The following is a 27,492-nucleotide window of genomic DNA, read 5'->3' as shown; positions in this document are numbered from 1 at the left end:
GGATTTATTAACAATTCATTTACCCTGTCACTCTAATGAGTTGGAGGGTTCCGAGCAGCAGGTCCCGGGGAGCAAGGAGAAGTGGGGGGACTGGGGGCCTGGGGGATGATGGGGGAAGCAAGAAGTGGTAGATGCCAAGACTACTTCTGCTAACTGAGCAATTTTGTCTTAGGCCAAGCTTGTTACCTTGAGGTGGTCACTTCAGCAGAAGCAGTGTAGACCCCGGGCCATTTTCAGAAGGGCTGCAGGCTCGTTCACTCCCAGGGGGCTTCTGGCATCAGGGGCACGGACAGGGGATGTGGTGTGTTGAAAGTGTGCTGCTCTGGAAACCAGGGAGCCTGGCTTCCGGGGCTGGTGCGTGTGGTGGGGAGAGGGTGGCCTTCATCACTAACCCGCGGTGCAGGCCGGTCCCTTCCCCCGTCTGGGTCTCTGTGGTGCCGTCTGTAACATGATGTTGGACTAGATCACCTCTGAGGCTCCTCCAGCTGCCCAGATCTCTAGGGGACATGAGCCTGTTTACTGATGAGGGCTCCCTTGGTCACAGCAATGGTGCGAAGGGAGGCTGGAGCTGACTGCTAGGGTGTACCAGAGGTGCCGTCCCACTCACAAAGGCCCTTCCTGTCCTGGGGTTTGGGGATTTGCTAGTTTACAACATCCAAGGAATAAGAGGGTCCTGGCCAAGGGTGGCCTCCGGGCGTGGGTGATTCAGGCAGTCTCCCACTCTGCAGGCTGGGCCTAGATCGGGAACACTTCACCAAGTGTTTATAAGAATCCATGTCAGGGCTTCCCTGGTGGCGCAGCGGTTGAGGGTCCGCCTGCCAATGCCGGGGACACGGGTTCGTGTCGCGGTCCGGGAGGATCCCGCATGCCGCGGAGCGGCTGGGCCCGTGAGTCATGGCCGCTGAGCCTGCGCGTCCGGAGCCTGTGCTCCGCAATGGGAGAGGCCACAACGGTGAGAGGCCCGCGTACCGCAAAAAAAAAACAAACAAACAAAGAAAAGAATCCATGTCATGAACATTTTTTTTTCCAAAATCTTCAGTTAGTTAAAAGCTGACTGAGTTTCATGAGATTCCAATTCTCTCACATCCCTGGATATTTCCTGAATGTTTATAGTAATTTGGTTAATATTAAACTTTTGCCATTCTAAGATTGCTAAAGAAAGATGGAAAGATGTTATTTCTTAGTTCTTGCTTGGGTTTAAGAGAGCTTTTTTTAAAAATAACTTTAAATCATTTCACAGAACTTCAATCCCATTTTGAAGGAAAAGAAATTGTTGTTGACAGAGCTTGAGAAATTAGGATTAAGCTGCCAGTAACCTTGCTGTCAGGCAGTGGAGCAAGCAATAAAATAATGACATGTGAGCCTTATCGTGGACAAGGTCAGTCCCAGACCTCCCCACCAGAATCCGTTACAAGAGCATTTCATTTATTGATTTATTTGTGTGCTTGTATAAAAGTAAAAATGGGTCTCTTTCATTCTAAATGTGACTTAGAAATTACATAATTTTGGTCTGTTGACACTGCCCTTGACTTAATTAGTTAAGAAGAGCTATAAAAAAAAAAAAAAAAAGAATGCATGTCACCAAGAAGGAGTCAGGGAGCGGAGAATGGAAGGAGATTTCAGACCCAAGAAGCGCACGGGAGCTCTTGTCAAGAGTTATGCAGCAAGCAGCTGATTCCTCCCGGTCTCAGAGATGGTTTGAAGATTCTTAGAGGTTAGATATCACTACAGGGATGCCAAACCCAGAGTCAGGGGACCTCAGCCCCGGGGAATGCTAACGCAATAAAATACGCAGTGGTCATGTCCAGATCATAAGGCTGCAGGATTTCAGAGGAAGAGGAGCCAGGCGTGAGCTGACCAGTCTCCACAGACGGGCTCTGAGCTAGACCGAGGCCCCAGCAGAGAGCTTCCTGAGCAGGGACTGGTAGGGGGATGGAGGTGACAAGCTCTTCAGGAAGCGAGGAGCAGAGGCCCCACGGGGAGGGGCCTGGCTGGAGGCCAAAGGAACAGAGGCTGGCCAATACTGGCCCAGGTTCCTGAGGTCACACAGATCAGGGAACTTCAGGGCTCCGTGGGAGGAAGTTTGGGCCAGCGGGGAGATGATTGTTTTGTCTCCTCCTCTGTCCCTTTATCTTGCAGCATTCTCAGTAAGTTGAGTCAAGAAATCAACAAGAATGAAGAGAGAAGGAGCATTTTCACACGCAAGTGAGTGGGGCAGCTGAGGTCCTGGTGTCACTTTAATGAAATGCAAGGCGTTTTCAAACCCAAGTCTAACTTTAAATGGGAGTCACGGGACTGGTTTGGCCCCCATTTCTGATCCGCAGTGATCCTTCAGTCCAGGGGTCCCCCCCCCGCCCTGCATCCTGCCCTGTGTCTGGGACATCAGGGGAACTTCCCCTAGAGAGTCAGACAGTCACAAGCTCCCAGTTGTGCCACCAGCATGGCTTTGGTGGTTTCCAGAATTTTCGGGTAGTCTGGCCCTGGTTTCAGAGCAACAGGGACCGCGGTCCTGGGTGGTGAGACATACCCTCCCCCGGGGGCTCCCCTTGCGGGGCTGGACTGAGGAAAGAGGGAGATCTCCCTAAGTCAGTAGGGCCATTAATGCAATGTGTTTGTCTTTACAGACCCCAAGTCCAGCGGTTTCCTGAGGAACCAGGTAAAGGTCTCAGGGGTGAGAGCAATGGCTTTAGGAGGTGACAGGTGCTTTGGTTCTTCTGTCTGCTGGTCCAGATTGAGGGGAGGAGAGATGTCACTATGCCGGGACACCTGGCTATGGCCCCTTCTCAGCTGGGACCCTCTGCAGAGACACAGTGAGGGACTCTGTGGGGTGCATGGAATGACCCGGGCCAGGCTTTGAACTGAGCACCTAAGCAGAGCCAGCCCTCCTGCTTCTGAGTCTTTAAGGCAATTATTCAGTTGTTAAATTGCACATCCTGTTAAAATGCAGATTCCTGGGTCCCACTCAGTCCTGCTGAATCAGAAGCTCTAGGGATAGGGCCCAGGGTATCTGCATATTTTAAAGCATTCTCAAGTGACTTTTATGCATGTGAAAGGTTAAGAACCACTGCCTCTGTCTGGCAGAATGAGCCCCTCAAGTAGAAATTCTAGAGCTGATACAGAATTGTTAACCCCCAGGTATGTAGCATGAAGGCCTGGCATGGGGCAGTGGTGAGGAAGGACCCCGGAGTGGGGAGCGGCTCTGACGTTCCTTCTTGCGGCTTCTTTTGGTACCGATGCTGGTGTTATCCTCTTCCACAGAAAGCCATGAAGAAGACAACGGAGGCTGGTCATCCTTTGTGAGTATGGGGTGGGCCGTTCTTCCACCTTACAGCTGTTTCCAGAGCGCCTTTGTCATAAGGAACCAGCATGATGCTGAAAGGAGCAAGGCCCTGATAGAGCCACCCAGGGCTCTGTGAAAGCCAGAGCCTTCTAGTAACTTTCTGGCTTTGCGATCCACGGGGTCTCTGGCCTCATCTACTCCCCTCTGCCCTTGTAGCACGAGAGCAGCTGTAGACGACACCTGAATCAATGGGCTTGGTTTTGTGCCACCAGCCCTTCACTTGACAAACAACACACAGCGGGCTGGACTCGGCCATGGGCTGTGGGGTGCTGACCACGCCGTTATCCACCGTGCACACCTCCATAGCAGGGCCCTCCCCCAAACCCCTCCTCCACACGGTCTACACTAAAGTAGATTTAAAGTAGCCTTTCTCATAGGCTTACGTGCCCACCGGTGACCCAGAGGGAAAGGGAGTTCAGAATTAACTCTCAGCCCTGGAAAGACCTCAGGGATGGGCTGATCCAACTGGGTTTTATATTTGAGGGGTCATGATGACGCCTTTGAGAGTCGGATGAATTCTGCACACCTTGTCCCCAGGAAACTGCATATGTAGTCACCACGCTTGAAACCAGAGACTCAGGCTAAGAACTCCATTACGGCTCGTAGCCCAGTCTGCTCATTTTACAGATGAAGCAGCTGAGCCCGCTGGAGAACGTGACTTATGTCACACGTCTAGTTAGAGGCAGGCCAAGGGCCCGGGTCGCCCACCCTCCGTCCAGGGGTCTTTCTGGTAAGCGGCTGCCTCTAGTGCCTTTAGGAAGCAGGCACTAACCATCCCTTGTCCTGATGGGATTCTGGTAAAAGAAAGCATTGAATTTGGAAAAAAAAAAAAAAAAAATAGTGCTAGCTAAGTCTGTGCCTTCTACGTGAGAACAAAGGAATATGACAGATTAATTTTGTTCCAAAGGGAAAATAGACCAGTTTCCCCCCAAATGTTTACATTTTTAGGCAGAAGCTGCATCTTTGCTGCTGCTTGCCATGCAGTCCCTCCCGTGAGCTCAGCCTGAGGCTAGCCACCTCCATCTTCTCTGTAAACAGGGAGTCTCCACCAGCCACTGGCTACAACATTTGGGGTTCCATGAAGTGCCCAGCATTGCACAGGGCACTGGGGGGTGGGTGGAGATGAAGAGCCCAATTCTATGAGCATTTTCTAGCTTAGATAACACATACACAGGGCAGAATATGATTAGGAACAAAAACACACATAGAAATATTCAAGTCAAATCACTGGGAGAAAATAATTTTTCTAGAAGCAGAGAGGAAAAGTCTATTGTTGAGAAGGGCTTATGGGGTAAAGGCCTAGTGGAAAGTCAGGAGCCACAGGGCTGGGATGTGCAGGCTGAGAGATTGCAGGGAGCCCCTGTAGGTCTAGGGGGCAGTCGGCATGGGCTGCAGAGGCGCTGAGGCCGTGGTTCTGAAGTCCCTCCCATTCATCAGGGGTTCCATCCTCTGTTCTCAAGTTATAGGAACACTGATGGCAGGACGAGGTCTGTTTTGGAGTTCGGGAAGGTACTCAACCTCGTCTTCCAATATTAGAAATATACATATTCTGCAAGTCAAAACATCAACACATGCATCTTTCACTTGAGCACCTTAGACAGGCTTCCTTAAGCCACCTAGTAAGGTTGTCAGGATTTCTAGGCTCTCAGTGTGCACCTCTCCTCGTCAAGTTGCAACCTCCTGTCGCTTCTTTCCACGCTGCCCTCGACTTTAGAGAAGTGCCCTGGGCTCATTTACGACCCACTTGACCTTGACCTGAGAGTGATAAGCTAGTCATTGCTTGGCAGTTGATGGTGCCACTCCTGCCTGGGAAATCATTACTGTAACTGTCCACTTTCATGGGTTGCTTCAAAGGCAATCACCCAGCCCCTAGGGCTTAATTTCCCTGAGACCCACAGAGAAGCCTATGTAAAACACGACAAGTCATTTAAAATTTAGGAAGAGTCTCTTCCAAGACAGCAGCTTCACACTCAGTGCCAGATGTCACGAATAATAAGCTGCTGTTTTTATACGCTCAGCTCTCAGCAGAGGGACTAGCCCAGCCCTGACTATCCCCTCTCAGGCACAACTTAACCTGCCTTCTAGTGAACAGGCTTTGGTTATCTGGTTTCCCCATTAGGGAAGAAAGTTTCGAGCACAGGCACCCTAAGAACAGAACTGACAATTAACTAGGGGCATCACAAACACTCCTGATGTTTAGTCTTCCTCTTGGCAATGTCTAGAGTAAAAAACGTGTTTACTCAAAACAGCGGACTCTCCCATCCCTCTGTTCCTGTATTCTCCAAAAGCAGTTTGTTCTGCTTTTCTCTGTTATGCAAAAAAAAAATGTAGAGAACAATGCACTTGCCTAGCGGTCTGAAGACCTTGACGGGGGTCCCACGTCTGCATCTTGCTGGTCCTGGGATTTTGTACTCCCTGAGCTCAGTATTCCTCATGTGTAGTGGGAGGGCCATGCTAGTGCTGACTGCCCCCAAGTGAGGACCCCTGTGAGGCTTGGCAGAGAGAGAGTAGATGCGGGCACGCCTACTGCCAAGGGACCTCTACACACCGCGTTGTCCCCATCACCGTGTTGGCAGGATGAAGATGACTATGAAAGTCCCGATGATGATCAGTATGGGGAGGATGACGGTGACTATGAGTCCCCCAATGAAGAGGAAGAGGCCCTCGTGGAAGATGACGCCGATTATGAGCCGCCACCCTCCAACAACGAGGAGGCTCTGCAGAACTCCATCCTGCCTGCCAAGCCTTTCTCCAACCCCGGCTCCATATACATAGGTAACGGCCCTGGCAGCCCAGCCCCCAGCCCCCACTGATGTATGGGAGGCCAACGCCCATGGAGCAGAAAGCTTGGCATGCTGATGCCTGCTAACCTGCTGTGTGGCTTTGGGCGAGTGACTCCACCTCTCTGGGCCTCAGTTTCCTCATCTTTGAAATAGGACAATAACAATACAGACCACATAGGTTCGCTGTGAGGATCAATAATATTTATGATTTGCGGACAAATATTTATGATTGCAGACAAATCATTGCTGATGGTGGATGATACTGATCTGCCAGTGAAGGGTATATGGAAGTAATAGCTTATTTTGAGTGTTACTTTGGTACTCAAGAGGACTTTCCTGTTCCTCCCCACCTTTGACCAATTCATGATTAGGGGGCACCACTACACACAGACTGTCAGAATAAATACAACAATATTGAATGTGGTTTGGCCATAACTTTAAAATCTTTAAACAGTATTCAAGATTTTCATTGTCTATCTGCTCCTGTCAGCCCTTTTCTCCCTCATTCATTTATTCATTCATCCATTCAACAAAAATTATTGGTCTTCTATTATGAGCCAGGCATCATTCTAAATGCTGAAATTTAAAATCATCCGGAAAGAAGACACAGCCCTTGCCTCACAGGGCTTACACTCTAGCAGTGGTGGTAACAGCAAGTAGGCACATACACACTCGCATATCAAGGAGTGAGCTAGAAAGTTGATGATCCGTATCACAAAAATTAATACCACTAATCCTTTAGGCTGTATAACACGTGGCAATTTTAAAGCCCTTTCATGCTTTGTCGGCATTTCATTTTGTGTTTTGAAGCACCCTGCGTGATACAGGCAACAATTATCAAGCCTGTTTCATATGTAGATCCTGAGAAGAAACAGGTAACTAAGTCGTTGAGTGCCTCATACATGCCAGTTATGAGCATACAGAATGAACGAGACGGTAGACAGGCCTCACCCTAAAGAATTCATAGTCCAGGCAACATCAAACAAATGAGTCGCAAAATGACTTAATTAAACCATGATATATACTCAGGAAGACAAGCGCAGGTGATGAGGCTGGGACATATGCCTGATCTGGACTTGCTTCACTGAGGATATGATATTTAATCTGAAACTTAAAGGGTGAACAGGAGTTGGCTAAGTGAGCATAGATGTGGGAAGGAAAGAGCATTCTAAGCAGTAGAAATGGCCGTGCAAAAGCCCTGAGGCTGAAAGGAGCATGACAGGTCAGAGGAGCTGACAGATGGCCAGAGTGGGTGCATTGGTATGAGATTAGACCAGGCTTGCTGGGTTCTGAGCCCCATTCTCTGTGGAAGAGTGTTGCCTCCCCAGGACTGGGGCTAGGGTGAGGCAAAATAGGCACCCAGGGCACAACATGTAAGAATGCTGTCACTTCCTCACAGTCCTGGCCTGGTCTTTCCCTGGCAAAGGGATGGAACACTGCCAGCCTATCTATCTGGCCCGGGGATACTTCTGTGATGACCAGAAGAATGTGAGGTTTCGTTAAGAGTCTGTGGTTTGGTTACAGGAGTCGGTGACTGGCTCCTCCCTTTAAGAAAGGAGGAAGTGGGAGGGGGGAGGACAACCCAGAGCATTTGTGAGGGGAAGGAAGGGGACCTAGAACAGGATCTTCAAGAGCCATGACGGTGGACTTCACCTTGCCCAGGCAGCTGGGTGTGCCTGAGTGTATGTGTGTCTGCGTGTGCATGTGTGTACATATGCATGTGTGCATTTGTGTGTCTGTACACGTTTACTTCTTTACAATTTTGTCTGAAAACACTCCCTCATGGTACTGGCTGAGTTAATGACTAAGAGGCCTTTTTTCATGCTTTCATCAACAAAACCTCTGATGAATACCTGTTCCCCAGAGGTAAGGTGAGTGTTGCTCCGAAGTATAAGAGTAAGACAAACTGGACAGGTACAGAGAAGGCAAAGGGCCAAGGACTCCCCACCCTGTACCACCCAGGTGTGGACACATCCCTGCCATGCTGGCTGGGGCTGGCCTTGGTGCTGGGGGGAGTCCGTGGGATCCAGCGATATGGAGATGCCCCCAGCCGGCGCTGGATGGGCTCCTGGAGAGCCCTGGGTGTGGCCCACACTTGCCTAGATGTAGCATTTCTCCTTTCATTTTAATGTCTTTGCATTTCCACAGACCGGCCCCATTCCGGGAAAGTGCAGCAGCCGCCCGTGCCCCCGCAGAGGCCGATGGCCGCCATCCTTCCTTTGCCCTCCGGCAGCCGGGCTCACTCGGTAGGCTCCGTACTTTGTTATGCCACTTTGTGTCCACTCGATGATTTCCTCTGCAGAGAGAAAAAACTATAGACATCTTTATCCAATTCTAGCCAGTAAGAAAAAGTTATATGTAGGCCGGGAAAATGCATTCCCAAGTACTCACAGTGGGCTTTTTGGAGGATGAAATACTAGTGATTTTTATACACATCATAATGCTTTTATCATCGGTATTTTCTCTTTACCATAAACAATATAAGCTATTTGTATAATAAAAAGTCGCCTTCTAGTATTCATTGTGCTATTTTTTCTGACTTTTGAAATAAGTGAAAAATAAACTAATGGCACCTACTAGTATTTGGGTCCCCAGCCTTCCCTCCTGCAAGAAGACTTGCGCCACCTGCTGGCCAACATCTGAAATTCCACGGACAGAAGGTTTGAGACCCAAACGTGCAATGCCATGAACCCAGGGAGAGAGAGGCAGCAAACTCCCTTTCTTCTTTCTTCAAGCTTACAGTCTCAGATCCCGTGGTTCTACTTAACTAACAGGCACACCTCGTTTTATTGCATTTTGCTTTATTGCGTTTCACAGATACTGCATTTTTTTTTTACAAATTGAAGATTTGCGGCAACTCTGCCGTGTCAGATGATGGTTAGCATTTTTTAGCAATATTTTAAAAGTAAGATATGCACATTGTTTTATTAGACATAATGCTATCGCACACTTAATAGACTTCAGGATAGTGTAGATGTAACTTTTATATTCAGTGGGCAATAAAAAAATTTGTGTGACTAGTGTTAACGAAAATTCAATTAACAATCGAACTAAGAAGAAAAAAAGAGAATTTTATTTGAGCCAAACTGAGGATTATAACCTGGGAGACAGACTCTCAGAAGCTCTGAGAACTGCTCCACCAGTCAGGAGCTAGAGATTCCGTTTCATACATTTTTTGAGACAAAGAATCATGTATCATATTGACAGGTTAGTATTAAACACAAAGTTCATCAGGGATGTTTTGGTCAGGGGTGTACCTACAGAGTGAGCCTTTAGGTCAGTGTGACTCCCTGACAGGATGAGAAAGAAATACTAACCTTCAAAGTCACAATGGTGGTTTCAGAAGAAAGGTACCATTGTTCTCAAAGTTTGTTTATATCCTCCTGCCTTGAGGAGGTCTGGTTAATGTATAATACAAATGCACATTGCACATTAGGAAAGGCCCATCACCAACGGAGGCATATTATATGTGTTCCAGTTCTGACTTAGTTTGATTGCCCTGTCATAGAGAAATTTATGATTTTTCCTCATTACTAGGCTTCTTTTGATTTTTGCTTTATGGCGGTGGTCTGGAACCGAACCTGCGATATCTCCGAGGTAGGCTTGTATCCAGAGAGGCCCGGAGAAGTTCAGGATCAGAAGTCAATAGATGCAAATGTGCTCTCTTCACAAAGGACCAGAGCGCTTTGACAGCTGTGGTGAATTCCGAGTGTCAGGGCTAGGAGGAGGGGGAGGACATATTTTCCCCAAAGTTCACAATCCAGATCACACCACAGTTGGGACCCCTCATCTAAGAACAGATGGCTTCCTCCTGCTGTTGCAGTTTTATTACAAAGGGGGCTCATGGAGCTGAATTTATCTACACATGCATTTTGCCCTTGAAATCTGTAGCGCTTCACCTCACTCTTGGGATGCAGAATTCATTCATTCAATCTACAGACATTTATTGAGCCGCAGTGCCCAGCAGTGTTCTAGCTGCTGGGAATAGAGTGTGAACAAGACAAATAAGATCCTTGCTTTCATAAAATTTTTATTTGGGTTAGGGGTAGATGGATGATAAACAAGTATAGAGATGTAGAAACAAGGTAATTTGAGTAGTAACGTGTGGTTAGGGAGACAGAAGACCAGGGAACATGGTGGTAGGTGGAGAGGTGACATTGACCTGGACAGGATGAGCCAGTTGTGGCGAGAGCTGGGAAAACAACATCCCAGGCAGAGGAAAACACAAGTACAGAGATGCCAAAGAGTGCATAAGCTTGAGATTTTGCAGGAACCGCAGGAAGATACTTATGGTGAGAGTCCGGTGGGCACTGGAGAGAGGAGCGTACAAAGGTGTTGGACGGGTGGAGAGGGGGCAGCTCAGGCAGAGCTTTGCAGACCATGGTGAGTTTTAGTTTTGTTCCTAATGTGATAGGAGCAACTAAAAAGCTTGACAGGGGAGTGACATGCAGAAAACACTCTCACAGTGTGTGGAACAGGGAGCTCAGTTCAGGTGAGAAATGGACAGGTATGCGTGTGAGTGGAACATGGGGATGGAGAAAAGTGAACAGCTTCACACCTATTTAGGGCGATAAAGCCCTCAGGGCTTGCTGATGGGTTGGAAATGCTTCCTAATACATGGATTTCTTTTAAAGCAGCCACTACCGCCACCCCAGCCCAACCACGAAGAGCCTAGCAGAAGTAGAAACCACAAAACAGCAAAGCGTAAGTATAGGGGCTGCCCTCTCTTGCCCACCAGTCCACCCACACCCCTGCCCCAGCCGACTGCTCTCTTCTTTGAACTGACTTCAGTGTTTCCCTTTCAGTCCCTGCCCCTTCCATAGACAGAAGCACGAAACCACCCCTAGATCGTTCCTTAGCTCCGTTTGACAGAGAGCCCTTCGCAATAGGTTGGTATCTTTTATATTTGATGCATAGTAACAGTGGCCAACATTTATAGAGCGCTTACTGCATGCTTTTCACAGGGACCATCTCGTTTAACTATCTCCACAATCCTATGAAGTGGGGGCTATTAGAATCATCCTCATTGTACAGATGAGGAAACTGAGGCATGAAGAGGTAACTTACCAAGTTTACTCAGCTACCAAGTGATGGGGGGGGGGAAACCCAGAGTCAGAGAAGGCTGATGCGGAGCTCCTGTCCTTAGCCCTGTGCTTGGTCTGCTTCTCCATGGGTGCCATCTGTGTACACACATCCATCCCATGTCCTCCTGAAGGAGGATGGGGAGGCACCTGGGCTAAGAGGCAAGAGGCCTGGGACAGCTGTTGTTGGCTGCCTTGGCTGCTAACTTAGCAGCTCACTGACCACAGGGATGTTGCTTTCTCAGAGCTGTCTCCTTATTTGTAAGGTGGGTGCTCTGTAATGAGAAAATACTTTATAAAACTCTAAGGTGCTATTCCAATGTCAGAGTTGTCTTTTGTTGTATGGGTGGTTGACCAAACTGTAGGTATACTACAGTTCTTTCCTCCAGAATTGGCCCAGAGTATTCTTGGATTGCAGGTCCCTCTACATAAAGCTATTTTAATCCAATTCTAAACCTTAGCTACAATTTATTGAGCACCTACGATGGGTCAAGTGCTTTACTTACCACAAATAAGTTACAGTTGTCTCTCAGTATCCACAGGGGGGATCCCTGGATGCAGGATCCCTGTGGATATCAAAATCCAGGGATACTCAAGTCTCTTATATAAAATGGTGTAGTATTTGCATATAACTTATGTACATCCTCCCGTGGACTTTAGATCATCTCTAGAGTACTTATAATACCTAATACAATATAAATGCTAAGTAAATAGCTGTAAATGCAACATAAATACATGTACATAGTTGCCAGTGCATGGCACATTCAAGTGTTGCTTTTTTAGAACTTTCTGGAATTATTTTTCCAAATATTGTTGATCTGAGGTTGGTTGATTCATGGGTGTGGAACCCATGGATATGGAGAGTTACCTCTACATTATCTCTAGTCCTCACCCAAGCCCAACAAAGAGGGAGTATTCTCATCCTCACTTTGCAGATGATAAAGCTGAGATTCAGAGAGGTTGAGTAAATTTCTCAAATTTGCATAATTAGGGAATTGCAGGATTTGAACCTAAGTGTTTCTGACTTCACAGTGGGTGCCCTTTTCCACCACATAATGCTGAGTTGGATTAAAGACACCTTTTCCTGACAGTACCAGCTCTACCCTTGAATTACTCCCTTATCCGTGATGTTTTGGGGGAATTAACCTCTTACAATGCTGAGACTCTTATCGGGAGACTCCTAACATGCCCAGGGAATATGCATAAATCAGCAGATGTTTTTAAAAGAAAACCTATTCATTATAATGATACAATTTATATCATGATATCTAATGATATAAATTTAAGTTTTCTGGGTACCCCTCTGAAGTAGGGTTTCCACCTCAAACCAAAATTTTATAAATAAGGAACATTTTTTATACCACCCAACTCTCTCCCACTAGTCAGTGAGCTCTTCAACAGTGGAACAAGAGTCTTAGGGCCTATCATGGACCAGGGATGTATTCAGTCTTTAAGGAATAAATCATGTTGCGAAAATGCAACTCCAGAAGGATGTATCACTATTCACCCTAGGGTGTTAACTGAGCTGGGGTTGGAGGGAGTGGAAGAAAGAGAAGCTGTCTAACAATTGTCAGCACCCATGGGTCATTGCCTGGCCCTGCATATAAATTGTCACCTGATCCTTAGAGCAAATCTATGCAGTTTTAAACTATAATTCTTATAGCAAACCTACAATTCCCATTTTACAGGTGAGGAAATTGAAACTCAAAGACTTTAACTTGCTCAACATCATACAGGATTTGCTTCTAAACCTGGTTGAATCCAATTAATTAATGCTTTTATTACATTGAAGGCATAGGGCATATCTACTCAAGGGAACTTCAGACAGAATAAAAAAAATACATTGCTTTGAATAACTTTGCAACGCAGAGTTCTCAGGTATGTCTAGTATTTCTTCAGGGAGCCTGCATGTCATCTGTTCCAAGAGAAAAGGAAAAGGAAAAAAGGAAGGAAGGGGAGAGGGGGAGAGAGAGAGAAAGAGAGAGAGGGGAAGAGAGAGGGAGAGGGAGAGAGGGGGAGACAAAGAGAGAGAGAGAGAGGAAAAGAAAAAAGAAAAGGAAGGGAAAGGAAGGAAGAAAGAAAGAAAAACAAAAACCAAAACAAAATGATTTGCAGCCCACCAGGAGAATCTCCTGAAACCCTGTACCCCAAGTTAAAAAATTTTCCAGAAACTAAGTGTAATACCTTACATAATGGCAAATGTACCAGAGGACTGAAGGCAAATTAACCCCTCCACGGCAAATGGGTTTATTTCAGATATGAAAATAAACTTCGGCTGTATAAAGAAGTTCTGGACAAATGAAAGAGACATAAAATCTCAAGAGGGCATTAATCCTTTTCATCATCAGTTATATTAAAAAAAAAATGGAAAGCAGCACAGAACCCACAATACTGTTCGTATGTACACAACACTGTGTGACCCTTGGGCAAAGTCATTTAATTTGTCTGAGCCTCTAAAATTAGGTGCTCTGTAAGGGACACCTCCAGGTCTAAAGTCTATGATTCCTCAATGCTAAAACCCAAGCAGCCCTCCAAGGGGCTTGGATTCAGGTTCATCAGACAATGTTTTAATGCTTAGCTTTTAAACTCAAGGCTTACCTGCTGTTTGTCACTTACAGGAAAGAAACCAGCGATTTCTGACAAGGTAAGCTTTCTCCTTGTTTTGTTTCGTTTGTTTTCGTTTTTGTTCTGTTTTGTACCTTGTCTTTATCTTGTGGAAAGTGCTGAGGACACTCACATATCTTCCTTCCTGCCTTGTAGCTCTCCGCCCCAGCGGGAAGGTGAGTGGTTCTGGACACCTGCGTGAGGGTACGTGGCACGTGTTGTAAGACTCTGGTTTGTTTCCCACACATCCTTTCTCTCAACTCTGCAGGCCTCTCGGGGAGCATTTACCCAAGATACAAAAGCCCCCGTTGCCACCAGCCATGGAAAGGCATGACAGAAGCAGCCCCCTGCCAGGGAAGAAGCCACCTGTGCCAAAGTAATTGTCTTCTGTTGCTTGAGCTTGTCGTGCAGAGGGGGTGATGTGAACTCCTGCCTCATAGAAATAGCTCTGCGTAGGGACCCAAGACCATGGTGCTCCCGGGTGGGAGTGGACTCATTTTGCTGCTGGGGCTTGAGGAGTGTTCAGGCTTCTCAGGTTGGATGTAGAGTGCCTGGGTCACTTGGAAGGACGTGGCAATCTAGCACAGAGAGACGTAGAGAGATGCTTCCTTAGGAGCACAAGAATGACTGCCATTTGTGGAGAACTTCTCCTCAACCAGTCAGATTTTTGGTTGCATTTTCCTTCCATCACAAGGTGTAGGAACTATACCTACCATTCTGTATTTCCATATAGGCAGTGGAGAGGAAATCACTGTGGGAAGTGTTAGGTCACTGTTAGTGTCTTCCTCACTGCTCAACCACGTTTTATGGTGACAGAATACCAAAGTCAGTTCTAATATTTCTAACTTTACAGTCTTTTGGGGCCTATTTAGCCAATGGCACAAACATATCTGGGGTCGGGCCCAACTCTGCTCCTTACTAAAGACAAAAGCAAAGCTTCCGTTGACCTCACCTGTGCAATCAGGATTCATAACTATGGCCCTTGCTTGGCCAGTGTGAGGACTAAATCAGGGCCAGGCTCAGGGTGCATCAATAAAACCTCCGTAACTGAGTTAATATTTTAATGGACTCTTCTAAAAAATCAAAATGAATGTCAAAAATATCATAATGAACAAAATATCAAAGTTTCAAAGAAACACAGGATGCGATGACGTGAGGCATCCGACAGGAGGCGTCCAACAAATCGTCCTCCTCGTGTCCCTCTCTCTAAGGAGAACATGAAGCGGGCCCAGGCAGCTGTGCCCACCACAGCTCTCAGGCCGCTGTCATCAAATCTGTTTGACCAGCTGGTGCATCAGGGAAAAATCCCGAAGCAGCAGCATTTCCCAATTATCTTCACTTCACACGAAGGGTGAGCCCCACGATGGCTGTTTTAAAATATCGGCAAAGGAGAATGTCTCCTAAAATGTTTTTATTTGCTTGGAGAAACATCTACTCAGTGAAATTTAATAGCTACTAAGAGTTAGTTTGTTGATTAAACATTTTTTTCTTTAATGTAATGACTGACAGCAGTAGCTACACAGAATAAAGGTTGTCTAGCTCAGCTCACAGTGATGACAGAACATTGAGTCACCGAACCTCCCTCTCCCTTGCTTCCCTGCTGGGGATTTTGCTTCCCATTTTACCACGGCTCATGGGTTTGATTTCTCGTTATTAGATTAAGTGAAACCATCTATATTCTTTGAAAGTCTTTATACTCAGTTCTTTTCCTTTGCCCTGATTCATTTCAGGCATGGATGGGGATCAGACAGAAGAGAGAATGTAAGTACTCAATGTCACGTGGTGAATGCTTGGCACAGGGAAAGCGCTATAGGCTCTGAGGAGGTCGAGGCTACCTCTGCTCTGCCTTCATTGAAATCCAGCACTGGGAGCCAGGCCTGCACACAGTAGGCTCCTGAATACCGCTGCCTGGTGGGGCCTCCATCTTCCCCTCCTGCCCACCGTGCTGCATTGCTTAACTCCTATCCCTCTGAAGGTTCCTAGGGAGGATGCGTTAGTCTCAGCCCCATTACCAGGTGGTAATTAGCAAGATGAAGGGGCAGTAGGTAGAAGGGAGAATAAAGGGAGAGTCTGGGCCTCACAGCAAAGTTTCCTAGGCCTCTGTTTTCCCCTTTAATACCTCCATGGCCCAAGAAAGAGGGGAAACAGCATTTATTGAGTGCCTACTATGTACATGTTACCAACCTAGCTACTTTTGACAAGCTGTTTGCCTGGGACTTGCCCAGTTTTAGCAATGAAAGTCTCACGTCCCAGGAACCCCATCACTTTCAGGCAAACAAGGACCAGGACAGTTGGTCATCCCAGCTTTACATATGCTTTGCATTTAATGTCCCTGTGAGGAGTCACTGTTTCTCTTTCACTAAGAGGAAATGGAAGCTTAGAGGAGTAAGATACTCGCTGTAAGTTGCACAGCTAGTCAACAGCCAGGATCGAAATCCAGGTCTGTCTGAGTTCCTCGATACTGTAAGCTGTCTGAAGGCCATCACACCCCTGCCATGTTCAAGGGCTCAGCCCACAGGTGCCTGGTGTTTCATAGCTCTGTGCTGGATGCTGTGCTAAGATATGATGGAGACAGGCAAACCCACGGACCACGTGCTAAGGAGCATATGATCACAGAACGAGCTACAGAGGCGAAGGGAAGAAAGTGATATATGGGGCTTGAGGAGACAAGGGTGACTTTTAGAGATGTGGCCATTGAATGATGGGAAGGACACAGGATAGACACCCCAAGAGAAAGCTCATTGCGTTCCAGCCTCAGGAATGTCCTCAGCAAAGGCAGGTGAGTGGCGATGCCCGTGGAGCCTGTGGGGACGGTGAGGACAGCAGTCTGGCTGCAGAGCCATAGGGACAAAGAGGAGATAAGGTTGAAAATGAGGGTAACGTCACATTCCTGAGGTTCCCTATCTCTGGAAGGACTGACACTTGTTGTCATGAGAATCCAGAAGTCTTATGTTTTGGACCAGAGGAGACACGGTTGCAGAAGTGACAAAGACCAATTTCATTCTGGGGATTCCCTGAGTCCCTGTGTATTTATCTACGCAGCCCTTTGCTGGGACTCCTTCCCAGTTGGCCAACTGGGATGAGGGATTCTGGCTCTCATCCTTCTTGCCTCATCTCCGTGGTAGGACTAGGGACAGCAAACTTTACTGAGCACTCCACATATACCAGGCACAAGTAGTAACTAATTTGATCCTCACAACAACCCTTGACGAAGGTGCTCTTTCACCACCACTGTGCTAGCCTAACAAAACAAGTCCAAGTTGGCAATTTTGGTCTACTAGTCAACGGCAAAATCATTCTTGCCTCTCTGAACATCATTTCCTATCTGAGGAGTAGAGCAAAGAGCCCCTCCCTTATCTATATCAGAAGGTTGTCCTAAAGATAAATGTGCTGAACCAAGCGTACACATGTGGGAAGCTATTTACGAATCAGTAAGGTTGCATTGCTTTTAAGAGGAGCGGCCATTGCAGAAGAAGGTTAAGCTTTGGGTCAGGCAGATGAGGTCTGAATCAATTTCTGTAACTCTTGGCGAGTTAGGAATCCCTCTTGGGTAGCATGTTTCCATTTGTAAAATGAGAATGTTAAACTCTTGAAGGGTTGCTTGAAGAACGGGATGAAATATTGTATATGAGTCTTTGGGGCACATAGTAGATATCATCATTATTAGTGTATCTTTGGGTCCTTTTAGACACCTCAGAAGCTATTTTATGTTAAATATATAAAGAGTGTCTCAGATTGGAGTGTCTTTAAATGATCGTTTGTATTAAGAAATCATAAATTATTTAGCAAGTTTTACTGTTCTCCACAGTATCTTTATTATGGAGACACACAACTGCTAAAGAAAGAAAACAGAGACATTTCTATGATTGAGAAATACCGAAATATAGTTACTCTTTGAGAAATTGTGTTTTGATGATAGATTAATGTCTTTTTTTTTCTTCCCCTTACCAGGATGAAGATGATGGTATGTTCAGAAAGGCTTTCTTACAACTTATAACCCGTTCCTTCATTTTTCTGCTCAGGCATTCAGATGGAATTATTTAGTACAGAAACTCTATAGTATCCATTATAATTATAAAATTAGTATTAAGTAGAGGTATGTCAGTTGGTATACTGCATAGTTATAATAAAATGGAGTTATTCGGCTGGGTTACCGAAGAGAACTGTTAAGTTCATGCATAACAGGGCAGATTACTAGTACAGCAAAACTGAAAATTGCATGTACAGTTTGATAGAAAACATTCTAGTATTTATGCTCTCTAACACATGTGGCTAAAGGATCACTAACTGCAGATGAATGACATAGCATAAAATTTGGCTTTCATAAAACAAAACTTGTGAATCTTTTCTGAAATTCATACGGTTTCCAACTGACAATTTTCTGCCAAGTTAACATTTCAAAAATGAAAAAAAACGTAAAATAAATGTGTGTTATGGAGAATGATATAGAATGGCAGCATTTGAAACTGCATTCTAAGGCGGTAAATCATCTAGAAAAACCTTGGGGGGTGGGCTTCCGACCTACCACTTCCTAATGACATTTGATCTTTTGGATTTTTGTATCTCCCTTTAGACTAGCTATTTCTAACTGGGGAGCAGTGCTGGGATGTTCCTGTGACACTTGGATCCTGACAATCTGCTTTCTTTTTTCTTTTCCCCCGAAGTACATCAGAGATCTCTGCCCCAGCCAGCACTGCTCCCCATGAGCTCCAACACCTTCCCTTCGAGATCTACTAAGCCATCGCCCAAGCACTCCGTCCCATCAGCTCACCTGCCCGGAGCCTTCTCAGAAAGGTTTGTGCTGACGTCATTCAGTTCTAACCTAGCATTACGTCTGGGGCCACTGATACTGAGCGAAGGTCGGGTGGGTTGAGAAAGAAAGAAATGAGCCGCTGGTCATAGGGTCGGAACACCTTGGGTCTTAAGAAACAAAACCAAGCTGAGCATAAAGAATTGCATATGTTAACTCACTGCTGACCTCTGAGTCTCTGTGCTTGGGGGTCAGAGGGACACAGAATTGACTGCCCTGTCGTGGCCCCAGACAGAATGGACTCTTTGGTGGGAAATAGGGAATGTTTTCACTCTGTGAGCTAAAACAAAGAAACAAACACTCAAGAAACCCAATTAATTTAATTAGTTGGAGTTCACCCTGCACCTTGGATGGGAAGACTGAGAAAACGCACCTTGTACCTAGCAGGTGGGGAGAGTTCACTGCACAGGCTCTGTCCCCAGCAGGTCTGTTTTCTCAGTAGCAGGAGTGTTTCTCAGGGTCCATGATTAGGCAGGCTGTCAGAGGCAGAGGCACGGACAGGAGGAAGACTCAGGTCGTGTCTCATAAATAAGCCGTCGGGCTGCCTTGTAGTGCCCCCGAGGGTCCATCCACCAGCGCTTTGGGCTCATCTTCTCCTTCACTACCCAAAGGGAGAGGCTCAGTCCCCACCCTAATGATGGGAGAAAACTCACCCACCAGCAAGACCCCTCCACCCCTGCCAGATATCTGGAAGGATTCTCAATTTTTTTCGTTTTCCCTGGTTGCCTCTTGCTCTGATTTTCTGCTGCTTCCTCTCATTCTTCCAGCTGTTTTCCTTCTTCTGCCATGTCTGCCATTTTCTCATGCCACCTCATCCCACCTGGGGCCCCAGCCCTACCCTTCATTCTTACAAAATAACACTCACACGAGATTTCTGAGCAGAGCAGACTTTTACAGAAGGTTTGGGCTAAAGGCTAGGGAAATTGCCGCTCAGCGTGGAGCAGACAGCATTTCGGGGCCTCCCTCAGGCCCTCGTCAGCACCACCCCAGCCCCCAGAGATGCTGCTTCTGTCAGCTGCAGCACCACCGAGCCCTCTCTGTGTTTCTCACCTCCCTACCCTCTCCTTATAAACCCCTAGGCCCTGGGGATGCACCATTTCCAAACAACATGCCCATTTAATATATTTTCCTAACTGAAAGAGAAGTCCTCTCCCCAGAGGACTTCTGTCATGCTGCAAACTCAAAGTCCTCAAACTGCAGCTGACTTTTTAAAGTAGCTTTTAAAGCCCTTTACACAGTTCTTTTGTTGCTTTTGCTTTTTGGCTTGAGAAGCTTGTTAGACCTTGAGATGGTCCATCTTGGGACAGCTGTGAAGTATGTCCAACAAGTTCCTTCTCTTTGCCCTGCTTCCGTGGTTTCAGGGAGGGAGTGGGAAGTAATAGCAAAAGAGGCAGCATTTCCCCAGTCCAGGCTCCCCCTCTGGCCCCTTAAACCTAACCCAACTTAAAATCCATTCTTTTTCTGTCTCCACAGCAACAGTGGTTTTTCGCAGAGTGCCTCCCTGCCGCCATACTTCTCTCAAGGTTTGTACTCCGGGCTCTAGCGGTCTACTCCTGCCAATATGCCATCATGACTGGACGGCCAACCTGTCCCAAAGCCTTTTGGCAACGGTTTTGTTGTTTCCTAAAAGTATCTGACTTCCTCATTCAGCCCTTAACTCGGTTTCTGCAGTGTGCCAGAGGCTGTTGGAGTGATAGGATACTACACAGAACACCACAGACACACGTGCGCACACACACACACACACACACACACACACACACTTCCTCAGGAAGGCAGCCTTGGCATTCATCTTCCCACACAGAGCTTTTCCTCCCTGCTGTTTTTATATGGTGCTTAGGACAGTGCTGGCTTTCTCTGTAGTTTTGGTTTCTATAATGAAGCTAACCTGGAGGTGCTAGCTGAGGAACAACTTTAAAATACAGTTTGAGAGACCCCAGGCCCCAAGATTCTGATACAGTAAGTCTGGGTGAGGACCTGCATTTTCAGTAATACCTCCTCTGGGTGTCCATGATAAGTATTTGCTGAGAGTGTCCTCAGACTTTAAAATGCATACAGATCACCTGGGAGTTGTGTTAAAATGCAGATTCTAGTTCAGTGGGTCTTGGATGGGACCCGAGGTTCTGCATTTCTAGTGAGTTCCTGTGCGATGCTGGTATTGCTGGTCCATGGACCGCTCTGAGTAGAAGCAAAGACCTAAAAGGTAGGACTAGACTGTGTTTATTTTTTATCCTTAAAGACTTGCAAGTAACTAGCACATGGTAGGCACTTTAAAAATATTTGTTGAATGACTGACAAATGACTATGGAAAGTCACCCAACTCTAGTAAACAGATTTTTTTCTCATGCTAGGAAACTCACCTCGTGTTACCAGATTTTCTGATTTTTTTTCAAGAAAAACTGGAAATATGGCTTTTAATGTGAAATTACCCAATTTTTAAAGGTTGACTTAAGACTTTTAAAAGTCCTGTGAGGAAAAAACAAAACACTCTTCTTTTTTTTTGGCACTCATGGTACACATACAGGAACACCAGTACTGTATGTGTTATAAATAGAAAACTACTTTAGTAAGTTTAAATGATAACTCAAGGGTAGAACTTTTTTCAGGAGCACATCTATTACGTTCAGTTGGGTACATCATCCCATGTATGTGTGAGACCCTACTGCTGACACCAATGAAATCCACTACGTTTTCAATGTTTCCTAAGCATTTGAGGATATAGTGTCCATATTCACTATATGGCTTCCACAGTTCCTCCACACACACCCCTCAATTTTCCAGTGTCCACAACTCATTATTTTGTGAACCTACGTTGTGTTCCTTGCCTGGCCCCTGCAGGCATCTGAGACACTTCACTTATAGCAGTATCTCACAAAGTGAATTCCAAAGACTTCTATGAGTTGGTGATGGGCATTATTAATATAAACAGTTGGTTAAGTTTTTTGGAATAGAGTCATCCCTCTAATATGGGAGGGGGATTGGTTTCAGGACCCCAAAGATAACGAAATCCAAGGATGTTCAAGTCCTTTTGTAAAATGGTGTAGCACCATCAGACCTTCACATCCACAGGCTCCACATCCACAGATTCGACCAACCCACTGGCTGAAACAATCTGCAGTTGGTTGAATTCACAGATGTGGAACCTGTGGATGCAGAGGGCTTACTTTACTACCTTAATCAAAATTGAACCCTTTTCTCCTAAGAGTACCAGGACACCTGGTCCTCAGTCTAATCCTCCACTGGCTGTCCCAAGGTCAGGAAGATAAAGGATGTGCTGCTGTATATTGTCCAAAACCCTTGAGGATCTAGATGTTAAGGGTGGTGGGTGACTGCAATGAAAAGTAGTATATTGTCTGTCATGAATAATGACTTTGTAGTGCTAGCCTGCAGATGCGGAAGCAGAGAGAGAAGAATTCCTCAACTCTAAAACAGCCATGCACTGTAAGCCTTGATTACACTGCTCTCCCATATAGCTAGATTTCATTCATTCAACAAACCTTATAAAAGTGCCTGCCGTGTTGGACTGCAAAGGTGGGCATGGGGAAGGTCTGTTCAGGCACCTGGAGCCTTAAGAAGGAAGATCAGCAGCTCAGGCTAGCCTGATCTGCTTCTTTAGAAACAGGGAACCTCATCTCAAGTAATCCAGGTGACATGGCTGGGAAGACTCTGGTTCTTCCCAAGTAACTCTCCTCTCTCAGTGGCCCAGCGGCAGGCAGTTTGCCCCTCGTGGTGTAGTGTAGATGGAGTAACAGCCCTGGTGCAGAACCACCTGGAGTGCTCGTTAAATGCATATTCCTGAGGCTGGGTGATACTGGGTCCCCCTGGAATTCTCATTTATGCACAGTAAAGTTCAAGTCCTGGCGCTGCCACTAAGAGCACATGCTTTATTTAGACTCGCTGAGCCTTTGTTTCCTGATATTCAAAAAAGAAGATAATACCCACCTTGCGGGGTTGCTGTGAGAATGAAAGGTAGCATACACAGGTGCCTTACTCAGGGCCTGGACAGAGTAGTGCTGACTAAATGTCTGTTGAATGAACGAATGAAAGATGCATGAATTATTAAGAGAACATTCAACTCACAGAACTCCCCAGGCTTTAACAGCCGTTCTGGCACACAGGAGACAGCCTTGGCAACTGTAAATCAACCTAATCAATCCTTTCCTGAAACACATCCCCTTGGAAAGTTTCGGGGAACTGTCAACAAGAAAAAAAGGTGTTAGAAAAGGCGAAGCACGAGTGCTGGGTAATTTATAGAACCCAATACAGACTTCCTGATTGATCAGATAGTTGGCGGGGCTTTCTGTGGAAGTTGAACCTTTCTACCTCTGTAGAAAATTTGGTAAAGAACAGCAGATAGTAAACTCTGGTTCTAAAAGCTAAAACTATTCTGAAGGTAACTTCACCTCCTCTTGGGTAACAAATTTCTTTTTGTGAAAACAATGAGAACATAATTATTTTATCACCGCATTGTCATCCCATGGGTGGTATATATGTAATGTGCACAATGAAGCAATCACTCAAATGTGTGGTAGTGTCTCAAAATTTCACTGGCCTGGCTACAGAACAGCCCTGTGGTTTCGAACAAGTGACATTTTTTTTTTTTTTTTTGCATTATGCAGGATCCCAACCAGGGATTGAACCCGTGCCCCCTGCATTGGGAGCACGGAGTCTTAACCACTGGACTGCCAGGGAAGTCCTGAAAATTATATTTGAAGCTGTGGTTTCTTGAAACGTTAACTGCTGGGAATAACTGCAAGGGCATTTTTGGGGGGGGGGGAATGTGTAATGACAAGTGAAAAATTGCTTAAAGTAAATGAACTTTCAGAATGCTCTACTTTTGAAGGCCCTAGCAACAGGCCACCTCCCAGAGGTGAAGGCAGGAGCTTTCCCTCGCCAGCCCCGACCAAACCTCAGCTGCCATCGCCTTCGGAAGGAGAGGTAAGATAAAGCATATGTTCCTACTTTCTTTCCACCCCAGGAAATGAATCATCAGAAACTCCCATTGAATACTCTCTTGTTCTTTTATCTCCTATTAGTCTTAATTTTTTTAGCGAAAAAAATCAAGAGGAGGACTCAGATGAAAAATAATATGTTCTTTTTCCCTTGGTGTTCCTCTTCCAATGGCAAATGCATGTTTTGCATTAAACAGTGAGAAAAATAATCCTGTTTTTCATCTGTTTCTTGGTTTATGACATTGCATAAGTCACTTAACTGCTCGTTAACCTAGTGTTTTTCATTAAATATATTATTATACTACACTGAAGAAATTATTACATTTATATCGTTCCTGATTAGAGGCTTCATTATATATGAAATGCTTATTCACTGCTACCTTTGCAACTAGTGTCATGAAAAAAAGCAGTTCACACAAAGTATCTTCTGTTTATCCTCACCTGAATGATTCTATATTCAAATTAAAATAAATGCTTCAAACTTCATGGAACTGAGGTGGTGATTTACGGTAATGATTACTTGGAGGCCTTTCTTTTCACTTACATATGTAACTGCAAAATTTATACCATTTTTAAAAATTTACATTTTCAGAATTCATTAAATGAAGACTGGTATGTTTCGTATATTACCCGAATAGAGGCAGAAGCGGCTCTTAGAAAGATAAACCAGGTACTGTGCTAAAGTTTATTTTTTAAGTAGTTATAAATATTAATGGAAGAAAAGAAATGGAACTGACTTTTACCGAGTACCAATTATGGGCTAGGAATTCTGCTGGGTGCCATTCATGCTGTTATACCAAGGGGGCCAATTAGTGCCAGCTTTCCACCTACCCGTGTCCTACCAGACTCTTAGGACCCTGGGAAAAAAATCTAAATTAAGGTAGTCAGTCATTTGGCTGGCAGAATCTTAGGAGATTTTATTAACTAAAATGGTCCATCTTTTCACAGGAATCACACAGCATCAAAAGGAGACTCTCTTTCCCCCAAATTTCCAATGTCTTATCGGTTCCATCTTCCTCTTGATACACAGTTGCCATCCACATCAACGTGAAGGGACCTGTATTGAGAGAGACAACAGCAATTTTTTGTCCTTTCCCCTAGAAATTTCTAGCTGTCATTTAATATGAAAGATCTTAAACCAGATTTCCTGTCTTCCAGTGCTGAACATTAACCTTAAATCTATATATCAGAGACAGGAAAGCAAAGATCCTTCCTCTTTCACACCTTTCCCATCTCGAGACTGCAACAGTAGTTCTCAAGCTTGGCTGCACATTGAAATCACCTGGGGAGCCTTAAAAAATTCTGATTCTGGTCTCACTTGGAGAGATTCTGATTTAATTAGTCAGGGGTGCTGTGTGGGCTCTGGAAGTCTCCAAAACTTGAAATTCTAAAGTGAAGCCAGGGCTATGAATCGCTGGTCCACACGTATATTTGTTCAACAGAGATGTTCCAACTAGAATTTACTCAATCAACCTGGAATAAAAAGAACAAAGGAAAGCCATTATTGCAGATGGATAGCTATTCAGAACCATCCTGATTCAATATACAGAGGAGGGAGTAATTTAAATGAGTCCTTCCTAATTCATTTTATTTTAATATTAGGTCTTTATAGTATTACTATTATGTAGATAATTTATGGAATGAAATTTTAAAGTACAGGACAAATCACAATACTATTTTGGTAAATATCAGAAGAAAAAGGGAGATAAGAACACAGATGGTCCACACTGGATTTTGTTCAGGTGTTTGATGATGAAACACTGTTCCTGGATACCATGAGGTTTTAAAATGGGTAAATTTCTTAGGAATTTGGGTGTTTTCTGACTTTGACTGTGGAAGGAAAGAGTTAGGGAAATAGCTCTCAGCAGTAGGAAGATATATCTTTAGTTAACCAATAAAGTCCTTATTTCGCTGGCCCTTTATCCACTCAACCATCTGTCATTTGTTTTATTACTGAAAAAGAGATTCCTTTTTCATCAAGAGACTTCAAAGAGGTCTCTTTGAAATTTGGAAATTTCTCTAACATAATCTCTGCTGCCTCTTTCTTGACAACCAAGAAATCCATGCCACATGGGACTGCAGCTGTTTGGGGAACTAAATGTTCACTGAATTGTCAACTGGTAGGTTCCCAGATCCCTAGAGGCTTGTCTACTGCTCTCACGGGCCACAGGAGTATTGACTTTTGCTGCTCCCATAATAACAAGAATTTATCCTTTTAGGATGGCACTTTCCTGGTTAGAGACAGCTCTAGAAAAACAATAACCAATCCATACGTCCTCATGGTTCTGTACAAAGAGAAAGTTTACAACATTCAGATCCGTTATCAGGAGGAAAGCCAAGTTTACTTGTTGGGAACTGGACTCCGAGGGAAAGAGGTAAGGACTTCTAGTTGTAAAATTTCCCCCAGTTCTCTATTTATGCTTCTCTGCATACCTACCTACATGGAACCTTGCTGTAGCATTCTTTTGGGGTCCATACTGCCTGACAACTTTAGAGTTAAGTCACATTGGTGAAGCCCTTCATTTACTGGAAGGAAATAAAATGCTAACAGTATCTACCTCTGCTACTTATATCTTTTATTCCAAATAGTCTAAAATCACATGTGTAACTTAAAAAATATATGTATGTTAGCATTTAAATTTTTAAAAATCCAGTTAGATGGTGCCAAAGGCAAGTCCCTTCTGTGACATAGAGGTGAATTAAGTCACCCCTGTGACTTAATAATTTTAATGTAAGATTACAGTGTATTTATAGGGCTGTGTCTTAAATGGACATCTGGAAAAATGACTTGGGTCACTGCTTACGAAAAATGGAAGTAAGGCCAATGAACGTGGCCAGATTGCCAAAGACATTTTCCTCTATTTTTCCAAGGTTTATGCTAGTCGCTTTTGGGGTAGTTATCACAACTGGTGTGAAGGAAACCTTTCCCGGCTGCTTTTTGCAAAGGAAACTATAGCTAAACTGAATGTCCCAAACATGTTCTTTAAGTTCAAATTTCCAGGAGGAGGATCAGCTGAATCAAACATTGCCAGAATGAGAAACAACATACCCATAACTTCCACTTCACTCCAAATATTTTTAAGTTATGGTAATGTAAACCAGTAGTAAAAAAAACCCCACATGATTTTGGTCACATGTTTGAATCACTGGTTCAGCATGGGTAGAGCTGCATAGGTCCTATAGAAGCACAGATGTCTGCCCTCCAGGAATTCTATTGGTCTAGTGTGGAAACACACAAATACAAACCACTCATTGCAGTTGCCCTGGAGGGAGGCACCTAGCAGTGTAGTCTTGGAGGAAGTGCATAACTCTGTCTGGGGGTACCAAGTGACCTCTGACCCATATCTAGATGGATAGATGGGGGTTTCCCAGTCTGACCATCAGGGACAGGGTGATCTAGGTAATGAATGCAAAGACTTGCTACAGACCAAGTGAGTGTGGAGGTGGCAGTGGGGACACGGCAGAGATCACAAAGGAACTATTATGCATCTTCAGACACCGGCAATGCTGTCTGACTTCCTGATTCCTTATACCTCCTAACGTTGTTCGTGATTTAGAGTAAAGTAGGGATACAAAAACCAAAACCAAACCACAGATAGAATGATCCTAAGGTAAGGCTATCATAATTAGACTCTCCCTGTCTCCCTCTCTCCCTCTCTCTATCTCTATAGTATATATAATTTCCTATATGAGGTTAAAAATATATATACCTAAATACATATTTGTCTTTTATCCAAGGTTTGCTAGATATTGGTGAGGAATTATTTTTTCAATGTTCTATAGCAGAAATCATTAAAATATTTGCCAAATTTTACATGTTTTTTTCCCATAATCCTCATACTTCAAGAGGTAGGATATTATGCAGATAAAAAAAACTGAGAGTGAAATTCACACTACCTATTCCAATGTTGATTTATCTCCC

General features: G+C 45.0%; 1 protein-coding gene across 1 annotated transcript in view; it reads left to right on the top strand.

Moving 5' to 3' along the window:
* LCP2 (lymphocyte cytosolic protein 2) overlaps nt 1-27,492 on the top strand; it is a 44,873-nt gene that overhangs the window by 16,678 nt on the left and 703 nt on the right. Inside the window, exons 4-19 of the mRNA XM_060146548.1 lie at nt 2,140-2,205; nt 2,625-2,656; nt 3,259-3,296; nt 5,917-6,115; nt 8,272-8,369; nt 10,761-10,827; nt 10,929-11,012; nt 13,823-13,868; nt 14,077-14,184; nt 15,539-15,569; nt 17,760-17,772; nt 18,473-18,602; nt 20,092-20,141; nt 23,462-23,556; nt 24,163-24,240; nt 25,790-25,945. Coding sequence (XP_060002531.1) covers nt 2,140-2,205; nt 2,625-2,656; nt 3,259-3,296; nt 5,917-6,115; nt 8,272-8,369; nt 10,761-10,827; nt 10,929-11,012; nt 13,823-13,868; nt 14,077-14,184; nt 15,539-15,569; nt 17,760-17,772; nt 18,473-18,602; nt 20,092-20,141; nt 23,462-23,556; nt 24,163-24,240; nt 25,790-25,945 — 1,291 coding nt within the window. The remainder of the gene's footprint in view (nt 1-2,139; nt 2,206-2,624; nt 2,657-3,258; nt 3,297-5,916; nt 6,116-8,271; nt 8,370-10,760; nt 10,828-10,928; nt 11,013-13,822; nt 13,869-14,076; nt 14,185-15,538; nt 15,570-17,759; nt 17,773-18,472; nt 18,603-20,091; nt 20,142-23,461; nt 23,557-24,162; nt 24,241-25,789; nt 25,946-27,492) is intronic.

Source organism: Lagenorhynchus albirostris, chromosome 3 (assembly GCF_949774975.1).
Source record: "Lagenorhynchus albirostris chromosome 3, mLagAlb1.1, whole genome shotgun sequence".
Classification (NCBI taxonomy): domain Eukaryota; kingdom Metazoa; phylum Chordata; class Mammalia; order Artiodactyla; family Delphinidae; genus Lagenorhynchus; species Lagenorhynchus albirostris.
This window is presented reverse-complemented; position numbering and strand designations above follow the sequence as displayed.